At 41.9% G+C, this 15,665-nt stretch overlaps 1 protein-coding gene across 1 annotated transcript in view; it reads right to left on the bottom strand.

Annotated features, from left to right (window-relative positions):
- CRHR2 (corticotropin releasing hormone receptor 2) overlaps window positions 1-15,665 on the bottom strand; it is a 110,989-nt gene that overhangs the window by 53,211 nt on the left and 42,113 nt on the right. Inside the window, exon 4 of the mRNA XM_009820612.2 lies at window positions 11,925-12,031. Coding sequence (XP_009818914.1) covers window positions 11,925-12,031 — 107 coding nt within the window. The remainder of the gene's footprint in view (window positions 1-11,924; window positions 12,032-15,665) is intronic.

Genomic DNA, 15,665 nt, shown 5'->3' with positions numbered 1-15,665 from the left:
GAGGCTGTAGAGCAAGAATTTTGTTTTTCCAGCTGCAGTCTCTCCCCAGTCACATTCCCCACCTCAATACAGGATTTGCTTTTGTGATGTCTGGGCCACTACTCTGCTGGTGTTAACAGCAGTTAGGGTTTTAATGGAAGCACCGGTACAGCCAGGCTGAGAAACACAGGTCTGAAAGTGCCGCAGAGTTTCTCAATGGCTCAGGCAGTGATGTGACCCCAGGCACAGAGTGGTTTTAACCTTTTCCCTTTTTTTTGTTTTTCTCTTTCCTTTTCTTTTAATAAGAGTCCCAACTGCAGACTTTAAGTTTGTTTTTGTTTGTAGAGAGCCCAGAGCATGTGGTTTCTGTTTGTTTCTGTCTCCTAACTACTACTAGCACAGAAATCACAGTGGCAGTAATGCAATTCATAGCCAAGGGCAGGAAAAGCTTGAGAAATAACTGTGTCAGGTTAATTCTGGGGAGGGAGAAACAGCAGGGTTAATATAGTGTGTGGAGGCTCTAGGGCACAGCAGCGGAGGACTGCAGCTAAGTCAATTGATGTAACAAGAGAAAAAGATCTCTGCCAGCCACCTGAGAATGCTGCTCTCATTTACAGGCACTGCTGGTGAATGTTATTATCATTATTTAGTATGGGTAAAGCATCTAGAGAGATACTGACTGAGATAAGGGTCCCCTCATTACAGGAACTATTCACATGAGACTGTTCTGTTGGGCTCAGGAGCTTACCCTGTGCATAAAGTTTATCTGTGTAGCCAGATTGGAGTCTGAGGTGGACAGTGAATGAAGGACACATCCCACATCGGGCAACAAAGCTGGTGAGTAATAGGAGACCTGTAGTGCAGCTAATGTTTGGTGAAGGGACAAAGCCGACTTTGTCATCCTCACTCATCTCAAAGCCTGAGAAAGAAACTCATAATACTCATAGGGGTAATTTGTCCTCAATGGGTCTTTTCCTGGCTCTTGGTAGATGGAAGCTAGCTTAAATTTATAAGCCTTAATTTAAATTTAAATACTTCTGTTATTAATGAAAATGACCTGTCCCTTTTTGAAAACTTGTTAAACAGTCACAACAGTCTTTTATAACAATGAGCTCCAAAGTTCCTTTCTCCTTGATTAATTATTGCATTCACTCCATGGAATGAAAAAGTAAGCAAGTCTGTGCTCCAGAAATGGCAATAACTGCCCTCACAGGCATCACTGAAAAGGAATTCACATCACATTGTAAATGGGAGGAGGTGGAATTTGAAACACATTGGAGTTACACATTATAAGTTAGTGAATTGAGCTTTCCTAGCGTCACAGTGATTGCATGAATGCATTCCCTCACAACTCAGAAGCTAAGAAATTTGAGGTTATTCTTACCTCAGTAGGGAGATATCACAATTTGGAGACTGTGGTAGTGACAGCATCAGGAAGATGAGAGCACAGACAGAAGAGAGCTACCTTCTTGGGAGGGCAAAGAGTCTGACATATCACAAGATACCATGGACTGAGGCTACCAACTTCGATTAAAGAACATTTTCCTGTATTTGCTTCCTGCCCTGATCCTTTTCGTACAAAAAGTGTTGGTCAAGACCTTGGCTCGACTATTCTACTAGCTCTTCCCTGGTGCATGGGTTCAAAGATGGAAGGAATAAGAAAAGAAGTTGTAGCAATTCAGTCAGAACAGACTTAAGGATTGAAGCCACAACATAAAGCCGTAAGAACTTCCATATTCAATCAAACTAATGAGCCATGTAGGCTGTGACTTGGTCCCCAGTGATGATCAGTAAAAGATGGTATGGGAAACAGGGGAGGCAGAGTGTTAGTTGTTCTTTGCTCTTCCCTCCTTGCTTCTGGCCGTCAGAGGTTTTAAGATATTCCCGATTCAGAGACCGCGTTTAATCACGTTAAATCACCCTGTTGGTGGCCCCAGCTCCTCACGGGAGTCACTGAACTCCTTTTGTGGTTTACGCTCACTGGGGTCAGGCCATGGCTTATGCTACTAACATGATGGAATGAAGAGCTCATAGACTGTTATTCATGGTAAAATACATTTGTCTATGTTGGTTCCTCTTCTCTGCTTGCCTGTCGCCTCCCAAGGGCTGGATGAGGAAGCATTGCCTCACAACTACATTCCCTCCTGTCCTTTGGGAGTTGCAGGGAGGAGGGATAGAAAGAGTCTGGAACCAGACAGCAGGAAACTGCTAGTCCCATGGGCTGCTGGAGCAAGCTGGGAGGAGTGGTTGGTAGTGTATCTATCTATCTCCAACATGTGTTCCTGAAGTAGCATACTTCATGCAGCAATTTCACACAGAATCACAGAATCACAGAATCACTAAGGTTGGAAACTTCTAGCTGTGCCTGACAGCAGATTTTGGGCCTGAAATATCCCACTGAAATACAGCAAGTAGTGTCAGACAGGCACAAATAAGCAGTGTATGTTACACTGAGCAAAGAAGCGGGCAGAAGGAAAAGGATTTCCTTGAAAAGGGGAGAAAAGAAGGACTTATAGTTTCTGACTTGAAGGGAGGAAAGATACTGCCACTGGAAACATCTTGGCTCTGTCAGTGAAAGGGTTTATTGGCTCCTCATGATTTCTTAAGAACCAGTGCTTTGCCCCCCTGTTGAGTGATCTCCAGATGACCGCTTCTGACAAGGCAAGAGTTTCTGCTGAAGGCCTGCCGCACACGAGTCCTGCTGCTGTGCCACTCCTGCTGCTGGTTTGGGCAGAGGTGTCCTCACGTCAGGCAGGCAGGACTTTTTGCCAGGAGTCATTGTTCAGAGTACAGCCACTTGCCCCAAGGCTAATGCTGTGAGGCTTTGGATAGAAGCGTGTAGCAAGAGACAGCATATTTTCACAGGAGACTGAGTTATGAAGTATATTGCTTTATATTTACGGGAATCTGGGGACAATGGTACAGGAAAATATATGTGTTCCAGTGAGTTGTGAGTCCCAGACTATGTCTCTGGCTGTGCTGTCCAAAACCAGATAAGATGATCTGGGAGCACATGCCCGGCACACACTGCACACACACACACACACACAGATCCCCATAAAAGCATCAGCTTGGGCTCTGCAGCAAGAGGTTAAACACAAAGAAGCAATTAAGGTGAAAGCAAACATACTTCTCTTTGGCCTTCCTAATTAGTAAATCAAAATCCAGGTGTATGGTGGGAAATTACACATAATGACTTCTTTGTTTGATTTGAGAACAGACTATGTTTCAAGCCCAAATGTCATCCCCTGACTCGATATCGTACCACTGTTTGGTGTGTGGGGTGTCATAACCAGGCTTCCATGTTGGGAACAATAGCAGCAAACGAAAAAAAAAAAATATATTCTCTGGCAGTTGACCGTAGCCTGTGTCAGAGGTGGGCAGAAAGAGTTTCTGGTTGTTGGTAGAGAAAGCACATTCTGCTAATTATTTCTGTCAAATGACCTTAATTGTATGGTTGGATACAGAAAGCAGAGAATTAGAAAATCCGTTCTTTTGGCTTGGGAAATGCTGAGATCTGAAAAGGCAGAAAATCTGATCAACTCTTTCTGTAGAGGTGGCCCCAATGATCAGAAATGGAGAACTATAAAAGGGTTTCTAAAATAGCACTGGTAAAACTCAAAGTAGCCTTTCTGTTGATTCATGGTTTTTTTTTCTCACTCTATCCATACAGCAGTATCTTTCCTCTGGGATCTGCAGAGCTACTATTTTCTGATTCAAAGCATGACACAAACAATTAACACTAGCAATCATAATAATGTGCCAGCATGGTCGAAAGCTAGCTGAATTAGTTGAATCATCTGCATGGAAATAATTGCAAATTATAACTTTATTAAAAAAGCTTGGAAACCTTCTATTAATTCATGTAGTATTCTATTAATAATGATGTTCAATTAAGACAGCTGTCCCAAAGTCAGTCTGAAAACAGTTGGCAGGAGAAATCTGAGAGCGCTTCGCTGGAGTCCTTCCCATTTGTTGAACAAGCAGCAAGGAGAATCATGGACAATACTTAAAAAAATATTTTCCCCTTTAGTCTTTTCTAGGGCAGGCAAAGCTCATGCACAAGCCATAAATGGCATGGTGTGAGAAGAATACCTAACAGCAAGTTATTTCCCAGGCTCTGAGCTTGTCATGGCCTATTTGCTTTCATCCACATGGAGACCTCCCCTGAGGTCCTCATGGTTTCCCCTGTGTGCTCATGTTCAATCACTGCATATATTCTGGTACTAATGCTTACAGATGGGAAAAGCAGCTGGAGAGGTTGGCAGGGAAAACGAGCTGTTTGGTGGCAGTTATAAATATTCCCACAGGAAATGCAAGGGGCAGTTGCAAGGGAAGAATGAAACCCTGGAAGAGACTAACAGCTTTATTACGAGGACAGGGGTGAATTGCTCAGGTGAAGAGGAGAAGCAGCACCTTCCATTAGTGTTTAGGATATGCATAGATCCTAAAACCAAACCCACTGTGGAACCATCTGTGCTCCACTAAACCTTTTCTAAAGCTTTTTTCTTCTGCCCTCAAGTCCATTTTTAATCACAGGACAGAGGACATTCTGCCTGCTTTAGACACAAAGGCTTAGAGCACTGATGTTCCCAGGGTTGGAAGGATGCTGCCAATACAAGACGGAACAGGACCGCAGGTGGGACAGCCCCAGGGCAGGACCAGACCGACAGTGTTCAGCACTGCTTGGCTGCGTAGCATGGGGTCCAAAACGGCCCTCTGCAAACTACCCGTGAGCACGCTGACAATGAACAGTATGGATAACTATAGGACACTACATCAGCCTATTCTTTGTTCCTAGTCAGTGTACAAAGAGAAATGTTGCCCCTGAGAACTACGTGGTCAAATATGGGCTAATTGAAACCCAGTCACTGGATACTCCAGTCTAGTAACACGGCTCCAATCTTGACTATGCAATCAGCTCTTCCACTGGAGAAAATTCCTCTGTTCTTTTCACAGGAATGACAAACTCGGACACAGATTACTTCATTTAGTACAGCATGTGCTTGTGCTTTAGCTGGCTGAAAAAAGATTTAGGAATCTGCCCGAATTTGCTTTGCTAAATGGAGGTCAGATGTCAGCCAGTTTTGAACCAAACAGGAAACGGGGCTGTAAAGTATCTTTTTAGCAGAAGCTACCTTGCAGCTCAGGTTTTAGTAGCCTGTAACAAACTAGCTTAAGAGTAGCAGGGGCACAGTACATGTCTACAGCTCTCTGAGGTTTATCCAAGACATTGCTCTATTGACACAGGTTGCAGTTATCAGTCCAGACTGTAGAAGGGTGAATGTTTTCTACAAAGAGTGATCATTGCAGCTGGATTGCACAAATTACAGTTAGGACTTCAGAAGCCAGACACTGAGAGCTGATAGTGGTTGATCTGGCTTACAGCTACTGTTTGGGAAATGTAAGAGTGCACAGCATGTCCTCATTCATAATCCCCTTGTGGGACTATACTGAAAAAAAATCTGAAAGAAAATTAATTTAAATGACCAGCTAGGGAATTCAGGGGTTATGGTTTTTTTGCTTTTAATACAATTAGAAATGTTTATTAAATTATCTACATTTGCAGATACTGTGCGGGTAAACCAAGGAGGAAAGTCTGAGGCACTGATGCTGCTGTTCACACTTTCCTTGGCCTCATTTCCACCAAAACATGGTGTGAAATATGTCATTATTTTTGAGTATTTGGCCAGGAATTCAGGAAAGACCATATAGGATCATTCATAGCCTGCTCCTTCCAAATATTCATTCCTGTGCTTGGTCTAAATTCATTAGCTTCACTGTGCGTGCGGAAATGTTTCCAGTGGTTCGACCTGGACACCTCCTCCAGGAAGCTGCTGTTGCCGTAACACTCAGAGGCAGTCCACATGCTAGCAGGAGTGTACATGCCCCACTTAGGGCTGACACCAATCAGGGATTTACCACCTCTCTCATGTTTTACTTGACAAGAGCAATGTGAAGCAGCAGTATTCATCTTTTAGATTAGGCAGAAAAGAAGGTGGCTGGGTGCTGAACAACTACCGTGGAGTTAGTGAGGGGTGTAGATGTGCAATTCCTTGGATGAAAACTGAAATTGAACCATTTAGTACTTGAATACCTGCAGGTGCATTTGTAGTGGGTAACTAAACATCTAGGCTTGAAAACATCGCTGATTCTCCTTCTCAGAGATGACTCAGGGCATGTTCTTCTTTGATGTAAATTGCACTCCTGAGCATGATTCATATCTAAACTGTAAAGACCAAACTTCACTTTCTTCCTTCCTCTGAAACCTTGGAAAAGTTGCAAGGCTTGCTCCACTTTTCCCAAAAACATTCTGTCATCATCAAAAGGAGAACAGAGAACAGACATGTTTTAGCTAGTCAGTCAACACAGATCTAATCTTGCACAGAGCACTTCTATTACCAAAACTTAAACAAGTTAGAGTCCATCTCCAGAAACACTGCCTCACAGCTAAAATCTTGACAATGACAGAAATATACCACTAGGAATGTATTTCAAGCACAGGATAGGAATTGGCCTCCTGATCCTCCAAATCCCAGGTCAAGAAAGTCATTAGGTAAAAGTCCTTCATAAATTCCTGAAACTCTAGTTTAACTCCAGGTTAAATTTTTCCTCCATTACATTGCTCCTGCACCCCTCTGCTCTGTGGGCTGGAAATCATCCTCTAATACCCACTTACAATCTATCTGTAGAGAGCCTATACCCATTTCTTGCACTGAGATTGTCCTCGATTGTAAGTAGCTCTTCAGTTTCTAATGTTTATCCAACAGTGATGTATTTATAGGCAGCAATATTACTCCTTGTCAGCCTTCATATTTCTAGGCTACAATACTACTATTCCAGACGCAGCTTATGAAACCTTCCACTCCTAAGGATACAGCTCTCTGTGCTAACTTTTAATTACTGGTATTATTCCAGGACTTCAGGAGGGCTTTGGTCTCCTCTGTGTTTTTTGCGCTAGGTAGGCTCTATACAAAGAGTCTAAAGAAGAAGTCATACAGTATGAGGAGAGGGGGGTGAGTAAGGGCAGTGGGAAGCAAAGACATTGGCCTAAGCTTAATCAATAGGGAATGTGTTTTTGTCCTTCACCTGAGTTTGTGAGATGAGACACTTCGTATGATTTCAGGCAGTGCAGCCACTTCAGATGTTTTGTATTCAAAGAAGACCATCTCATTGCATATGTGCTTTTTTTACAGAGCTCCATTGTTTTCATTCCTGCCTTGCTTTGAGAACTATGGACTATTACGGGGGGGGGTACAGAGTCCTGTCTCCAAACCTACAGCCATTACAACCACCATACACATGCTCTGCAATTACCGGTATTTATGATGAAGTTTAAAAAATGCCATGTGCTTGAATCATTATTTAAGGCTCTGCTATTCTAAGTGGCAGATTGAATAGACTTAACTAGGCTGGGTGGAAAGCCAGGAGATGAAGAGGAAAATGGAGCATGGACGTGAACTCATGAATTCACTTAGTTGATGCCCTGTCCTGGGACTTGCTCTTTTTCCTCCATGCAGAAAGGTATGTCTGGGAGGACTGCGCTTAGATCTAGAGCCTGCTCTGCTCTAATCACAGCAGATACCACATGACTTTTAAGTGCAAACCAGTACTAATTGTGCAGATCACCTACCCACTAGGTTCTGACAGGTGTCAGATCACTTTGGTCTATGAAACCTGCTCTGTATGGATGCTCTACATTTCTTCTGACAGGTTTCTACAAATCATTTAATCAAACTCTTCCATTCTTACTAACAGAGGCCTGCAGCAGCAGTCTCACCAATTGCATGCCAGTATGAAGATCAAGAGGCAGTTAAAAGGAGCTTGGAACAGGGGAGGATAAAGGAAAGTAGATCTTCCTCTCCTAAACCCTGGGAGATGGGGGGGGGGGGGGGGAGAGAAAAACAAAAGTGACTATGTTGTTTCAAGAAAAAAATGTTTCAGTCTTTTGGGAGAAAAAATATGTGAGATTTAGGAAATCTGGCTGTAATCACAAGAAAGAAATGGGACGCTGCCTCAGACCTATGAGAAAAAAAAAAGATGTTTTAAAGGGGAAACAGAAAGAGGTAACTTTAGGGACAAGAGAAAAGCAAAGGTTCCGTCAAAACCTCAATTTCCTTTTGTTACCACCATACTAGTGACAAAAGATGTTATGCCAATGTTCGTGGGTTTGGTTTTTTTAGAGCTGCCTTTATCCAGCAACCTGTGCAGAAGGACATATAATTTTTAATCTTCAGCCTATCTTCCTTTCAGCACCATCCTTCTTTATTGGATTCAAAACTCAGCAGGGACTTAGATGTTTCCCAGAACAAATACCTGTCTTCCCATACTTCTTCTTCGGTCACTACTGCACAAATAAAACATCTTGTGATTGAATCCAGTCAGGTTGCTGCTGGCCGTTGCCAGCACATGGTTTAAAAACAAGTCAGGAGTTTTACAAAGGACTCTAATTCCACCTCAGAGGCTGGTATAACAGCACACTAACAAGGAAAAAGCCAGGACAAAGCAATTTGGGTTTCTGCATTATCAGCAACCGTAAAGGAAAAATATGATTCAGAAGAACAAAAGAAGTGTCTTAATCCTTTTGCTTTTTTTTTTTCCCCCAGCTTGATTGGTATTACTGATAGTAGGATTCATTCTATGGACAATTTCTGATTTACTAGTGTGATAATGTGATTATGTGGGATGATGAGAGCCGTGTCAGCGGGAACTGCCTGTGTGCACCTGAGGGATGGATCAAACCTTTACTATTAATGAGAACACACAGACTATGAGATTCACAGCAGTGCAGATACATTTAACAATGCCCTGTGAAGTGCCCTGAGCAAATCTCTCCAGATCCTGTGTTGGAGACCAATACAGAACATTTGGTTTATGCACAAATTCTTCATTTTTCCTTCTCAGCATATTTCTTTTTGTGTGTGTGCTTGTTTTGTTTTACATTGTAAAGACAGCACAGCTTTCACACTTTTAAGACCACCTACATTTAGACCTTGAGGAACTATCCTTGACTTAGATCTTTAGGAGCTATCTCAATGACTCATTACCATTCAGTCAGCATGCCAACAAAAATCAAGTCCTCTCCCATAATGCTGGGCTTCACTTTTTATTATTTAGGTGCTAAATGAAATGTTTACTGGCTTATTTTTTCCTTGCACAGCCAAGAAAGAAGGATTGGTTCATATGTGACAGAACTAAAGAGAAAAAGACTGGAATAGGTCTTTGCAGTAAAAGTGAGTTCCTGGCTGAGTTCTCCTCCCTTCTCAGTTGTGTTGGGGGTCTCCTGGCAACACAAACACAGATGGCAGATGATTTCATTACTTGCTGCTACATCTGAACTTTCTGACCTTCAAAATATCTTTTGGTGTATGGTTCCTTAGGGTTTAGGACAGTAGAGCATTTCTGCTGGCGTGGAGGTTGGGTTGTGAATGGAGGACAGAGGGTTGCATAAGGAACTGAAGAAGACAGGAACTGGGGACAAGATGACATAGGATAGATTTGGAAGAATAGGGACTAGACCCAGTTCTTTCCCCTTCCCACTTCAGCACAACTGCGGGCTAAGCTTCCCATCAATGCAGCAGCTACCTGGGCTATGTCAGCAACAGTAATGGTAAAGCTCATCTCCAAAAGCAGAATACCCATCTCACAAGTTGATCATCAAAGCAATACTCATTGCCATGCCAATCAGATATTTAACCTGCTTTTAAAACCTCCCGTCTGAGAGAACCCACAGCCTTCCTAGCAGTTCTGTTCCAGTACAGCAGGTGGGCTCCAATCTCTTCCTTCAGACAGGAGTGCCTTTGGGACTCCATCCGCACTGACAGAGCAAAGGAAAATCAAGCAGGTGATGGGTGAGAAGCATAAAAATGTGGCGCAGCCGTAGAACTTGAGCCTTCCCGGAGGTCTCCTCTATCTTCACTCTCAGCAGGCACTCATGGAGTGAGGTAGGTGGTTGGAGTGGGGCAGGGATAAGGAATGGATAGTTTTCCACTTTGGGCCAATATGTGGGACTATCAGATCTAGCCTTCAGTGCCTTCTATTCCTTTTTTAGCTAGGAATTATCTAAATTCTCTGTTTTCACCCAGTTAGTAGATGTCTTCTTCCATCCAAACTAAAACAGGAATAAAAGCCCCTAATAATAGGACTTAATTATCAAAACTGATTTGCTCTTGGGACACTTTGAAGATGTAAGTGTGATGAAGATCTGCATAACCTAGAATTTGTGTAGGGGAAATCTGTAACGCAGCATGAACCTGGACTGCCTTCACTGGAGCATTTTTAGAACTTTTGAAAACAGGTATAACTCTACAGACACTGAGGTAGCTCATGCTGGTTAATGCTGGCTGGACACTAGATTTTTTTTTGCATGATACGGTGGGAATTTGAAAAGATGGACTATCTTAATTCATAGCATGTACAGGGAAGTACCTAATTGCTGCAGTCATTTTTAATGCTGAAGCTGACTGCAAAATTTAAATCTTAAAGTTTAAATACCAGAAGAACAATTTAAAAGAGGTCAGCTAGACTCCTTCTGTGTTAGAAGCTGGATAATACATTTATACCGTATTGTCTAATTGTTTTTCTGTTATTTACTCAAGCATTTATAAAAGATTCAGCATCGAAGCGGGGAATGGAGTTACAATGAATAATTTGCATTCTTTATTCAGTGTAAATTAATTCAGGTCTCCAAGAGCTATGGGAATTAGCATTATACGCACAGTAAAAAGGTTGAAATGGAAGTTTAAACTGATGCACCATAAATGTTCCCATTGAATGTTTTAAGCTTTTTTTCCTTCCCATTAGCATAGATTATTCTGTTTATAGATGCTGGGGTGAAAGAAGATTCCTGTTGTTAGTAAGAAAGACCTTCTTGTTAGGAATGCTTAAGAGGAAGACCTAGCATAAGACTTTGTAGGGATGCTCCACTCTAGAAAAGCAGTAATTCTTTCACTTAGGTAACTGCCAATCATCATGTTGTAATCCTGGGGTGGGGGTGGGGAGTCCCTGTTTCTCCCCTGCTACTAGTATAAGATTTTTCTCAACGAACTGCACTTAGTTCAGGTTGAACGCTCCTAGACAAAACAGCACAAATAGTACAGAAATACCAGTCAGGTAATCCAACAAATAATACAGAAATATCCAACCAGGCCACTCCTATTAAAATATATTCCTGTGACTCAGGCTGTGTACATACAATATATATGATGACTGATGCACATCTACATATTACTTTCCACTAAGTTTCCTTCCCTCCTGCCCTTTCTCTTCTCCCTGTAGCCCTAACGCTTCTTCACAGACTTTCTTTCACTGACATATCCATTTGACCTGATAAACTCCCTTCTGTATCATGGAACCAGGGAAGGGAAGTGTTTCTATGCAGTTTCCTTGATTTTCATTCATCTTTTCATGAGCACTGGTGGGGATAAAGCTCCTCTAAAGATTTTTCTCCTGTTATTTAAGAAAACTTCTACGTTCTTTAAAAGAAGAAAAATTGAAATTAACCCAAAGCAAAATGGAAAGATTTCATTCTATCTCCTTTGGTCTAGATCTCGGCATTACTTGTCAGGGAAGGCAAAATGCCTTATGTTATCATGCGCTGCCTTATAAAAAAGAAAACTTGCCTCCAAAACTTGCAACTCGACACACTCAAATCCCAGCTTCCCTTAATGAAGCACTCTGTGCTCACTGAATTTTTTGCTGCATCAATAAATCATGTACAGTTCTCTTCCTGAATACAAATAGGCTTTAGGTCCTACGCACGGAAGCCACCATTACAGCTCATCCAATGCATCAGTCAATGAAACCATGTACATGCTTGGGAGTGTAAAAGCCATGATCATTTTTCAAGACCATACACGACCTGGACAGTGTTATTAGAGGGCTTGAGTAACCCAGTAAGTGTCACACACCCAACCAAGTTAGAAGCATGCAAAGAGATTACTCACCTCAAGCACAAGAAAAGCATAAAGGCAACTATAAGGGCCCCTACTGATATACAGTGCCCCAGGTAGTTTATGATGAGAGCAATCTTGTAATGGAGCGCATACTTCCTCTGGAGGTAAAGAGATAACATGATTAAATCAGCATGACTCTCTAAGCATTGACATTAAGGAACAGTTAATCAGTTTAGGAAACAGTAATTACTTTTCTTGACTAAAATCATATAATAGCCCCAGGGCTAATGCCTATGTATAAGCCAAACATGCTGCCCAGGCACAGGAGTACAGGCTTGGTTTCATTTCAGTTTGGGATTTGTCCATAGTTTCTTATAAATCTCAGCAAAAAAGGGGGTTTTTTCCCCCTTTTTTTCCTTGCAATTTACTCAGGATTTCTTATTTTCATTATTACGCTATTTTAAAACTTTGTCATTTTAGGGTGACAAATCTACCAAAGACACATCTTCTGACAGTTTCAAAAGTTATAAAACATTATTTTGTTATGAAACTGCATGGTCTTAGTGAGCCAGGTTATGCTACTTTCCTACTCAAATGGTTTAGTTTTCATACAAAACTGAATCAGCTGTCAGTAAGAATAAATAGTAAGCCCTTTCCATACAGGCAGATTTTTCTCTGAGGTACATTCCTTGCAAGCTACGATCCTTATTTTTCAAATTGAGGGCAGAACCAATGCAGACTAAAAGAGCTGGAATATGGTGGTGTCCTTTCAGTTTTGAGAGAGCCTGATGAACGAGAGGTCCTGTTGTTTTTAGCAGCGACCCAAGTATGTGGTGAAACTTACTGTATTAGTGCCTATTTCCTAGGATGCTGGGGAGATTATTGGTAGGTTCTTGATCCTGTAAACAAAGAATTAAGTACAAAAGTGCTCCCACCTAAATCAGTGAATTTAGTGGTGTGACCAAAATTTGACCTTGAAGTAACTGGAACATTCGTTATTGATGGGCTGCTGCTGGCTTCAGAGAAAAGAGAAGCATCTCCTCTCTTTGCCTGATGGATAGGAAGAAGTAGAAAAACACTATTCAGATAAATACTAAAGCTGGTTAAAAATTGACAGAGGTTTTCTACTTAAAAAATAAATACCCCTGAAAAAATATATTTATTTATTTATTAGTTTTGGCATTTGTTTCTTTTCAGGTTAAGCAGATCTCCCCCACTTTCAGATGTTGTCCTCCTTCAAAAGAATGAGACTTGAAAACTAGCCACCTAAATTTCCTCCCTTCTGATAAAAATATAAAAGTAAATTCCTACAAATGGCATCAGTTTTCTAATTTTGGTTGAACTTCCTTTGTTTCCTTTTTTCTAACAATTTCCCTTAACATTTTATTCCAGTCAAAGGAATTTGTCAGTGAATGAATGTTTAGATGAACTACAACCAGCAGCTGTAGTTAATCTGTTCCATTGTTCTGTGAAGATAGCATCTTTCAGCACTTTGCCAGAGAGCAAGCAAGCACTCTTGGAATAATTTTCATGATGAAACCTGCCTATATCTTCAGCACATGGAGTAATGTGCTGTTTCTGGACAGAACTCAACCATGTAAGGTATTTTTAAGTCTATTATAAAATCCTCTAAAATAAACTTCCCCATACACAGGCCCATTTTCTGAATAGCCTTGAGGAGAAAAAAAAAAAAAAAAACAACCCACCAAACCTACAAGATCTGAATTCCACACTGAGTTTTATTTATCCTTAAGTCACAGGGACACCTAAAGGGGAAGAAAACACGCTTGACCTGATATGCCTACCTGAAATGCAATGTCGTACTTTTCAGCTAGTGCCCTAGCAAGCTGCCGTGCTTATTTCCTGCTTAATTCATAGAATCATAGAATATCTCAAGTTGGAAGGGACCCATAAGGATCATCGAGTCCAACTCCCCGCTTCTCACAGGACTACCTAAAACTAAACCATATGACTAAGAGCGTCATCCAGAATCACTCATGTAGTGCTAGAAATCTTCTGGAAGATGACAAAGTTTCTCCCAGGCCAAGGATCCTGCTGTTTGAATCTGACCCTTCAGCTCCCTCCTCTAGTTTTAAGGAGGTATGGTTCAAAACATGAGAAAATTAATTGGCAAAAAATATAATTAAGCTCCTCTTTGGTGCACTGATGCTGAAGGAAAAACAGGCACGACTTTTATTTTTTCTGTTGCTGACACTACCAAGGCTTCCTGAAGGCAAATTCAAGTATCATAAAAAAGAGAACTGCCTCAGTGCCTATGAAAAACTAAGCTGACAGGGTGGCAAGATCACTCTCCACCAGCCTACATGCAATCTGTATCTCTGGTAGAATTGGAGACAACACCTTCAGGGCTGAAAAACACGTGCCCAGAATCAGTCATGTGTTGGCCAAAGCTCAGTTCATGTAAAATACTTGCATAACTCTTTTCTGCCTCACCCTCTTGAAGACTGATACATTTAAAATGGTAACAACCTTCTACTGTTACCCAATATTCCTCTGCTTCCAGGAAGATGTTTCACGTCACTAAAATACAGATTTAAATCCTATTCAGGCTTAGGAGGAGGGTCGTTACATTAAAAAGGAGATAGAAAAGGAGATGGTCTGGACACTTTGTTAGCCTTCCTCTCCGGACCTCAGCAGGTCACATCACTGGAGTCCTCTTCCATACCTTATGCATGACAATCATGTTACATCAGACAGTGCAGAGATATCTTCCAGCCACCTTCTACCAGGCAAACTGAGGAAGCACAGCTTTATGTCTTTACCTGCACCAGTTTTGCAAATCTAAGGCACATTGGACTCCCTGCAGCCAGATTTCATGCTAATGATGGAGTCATTCTGTCTAGAGGACTTTTTCCTTTGCTTTAGCTAGGACATGACTGCTAACCTGTCCAAACCAAATCCGCTAATGATTTGAGCTAAGAACCATCTAATGACAGCACTCTCAGCTCTCCAGATGACAAAGATCTTTCTCCCTCTAACAGAACTTCCTGACAGGTCCTGCCAGTGTTTACAGCACACGTCTTCCTCCGAGGCTCTGGACTCCATTCCCAGTTCAGTCACTTCAGATTTCTTCCTGTTGCCAGGATGATCTCATCACCAGTACAGTTTAAAGACACCATATCTCCTCTCCAAAGACTTTCAGAAGCAACTGGGAAGTATCTTTGTCATCCAAGATGCCTCTGAGTTCACCGCTTTCCTGTTCTGAGCCAGCTGGAAGCTGGGTAGCTGTGGCTAATGCGACTGTGCTCCTAAGCAGGATACATTAACTAAAGCCCAGCATGGTGCTAACTCAGCTACACAGCTTGAAGCCACCTCAAAACACTAGCAGAGCCAAATTCATATCCAGCTGCCACAGGCCACATAGGCAAGACCAAAGTTCCTAATTTATAGCTCTTTTTGGAGGCTAAGATGCCTGAGACTCTCATTTATCTTCTAACAAGAGCACAGATTTGTGCCAGATGCAGCAAAGGTCCCTTTAACACAGGAGCTTGTAGGCTGAGTAGAAGCTTTCCATTCATCACACATTATGCCATCAAACAGCCAGTTGGATAAAAATGCTTTCTGTACCTGATTCCTGTGCCTGGAGAAGGACCTAAGTGATTGTTCAGAGGATGGGATTCAGTCTGACGTTAGAGCACCTACATTTGGGTATCTACCCCACATCTGAACCGATATCTGAAGCAAGGGCTAGTAACAGTTATGCACACACAGGCATCTAGTGCCCCTTGAGGTGCACTCAGGAGACTCTGTGCTTCCTAGCTGGTCCTGCTG

Source organism: Gavia stellata, chromosome 6 (genome assembly GCF_030936135.1).
Source record: "Gavia stellata isolate bGavSte3 chromosome 6, bGavSte3.hap2, whole genome shotgun sequence".
NCBI lineage: Eukaryota > Metazoa > Chordata > Aves > Gaviiformes > Gaviidae > Gavia > Gavia stellata.
Note: the sequence above shows the minus strand (reverse complement) of the source record. Positions and strands in the feature narration are given on the sequence as shown.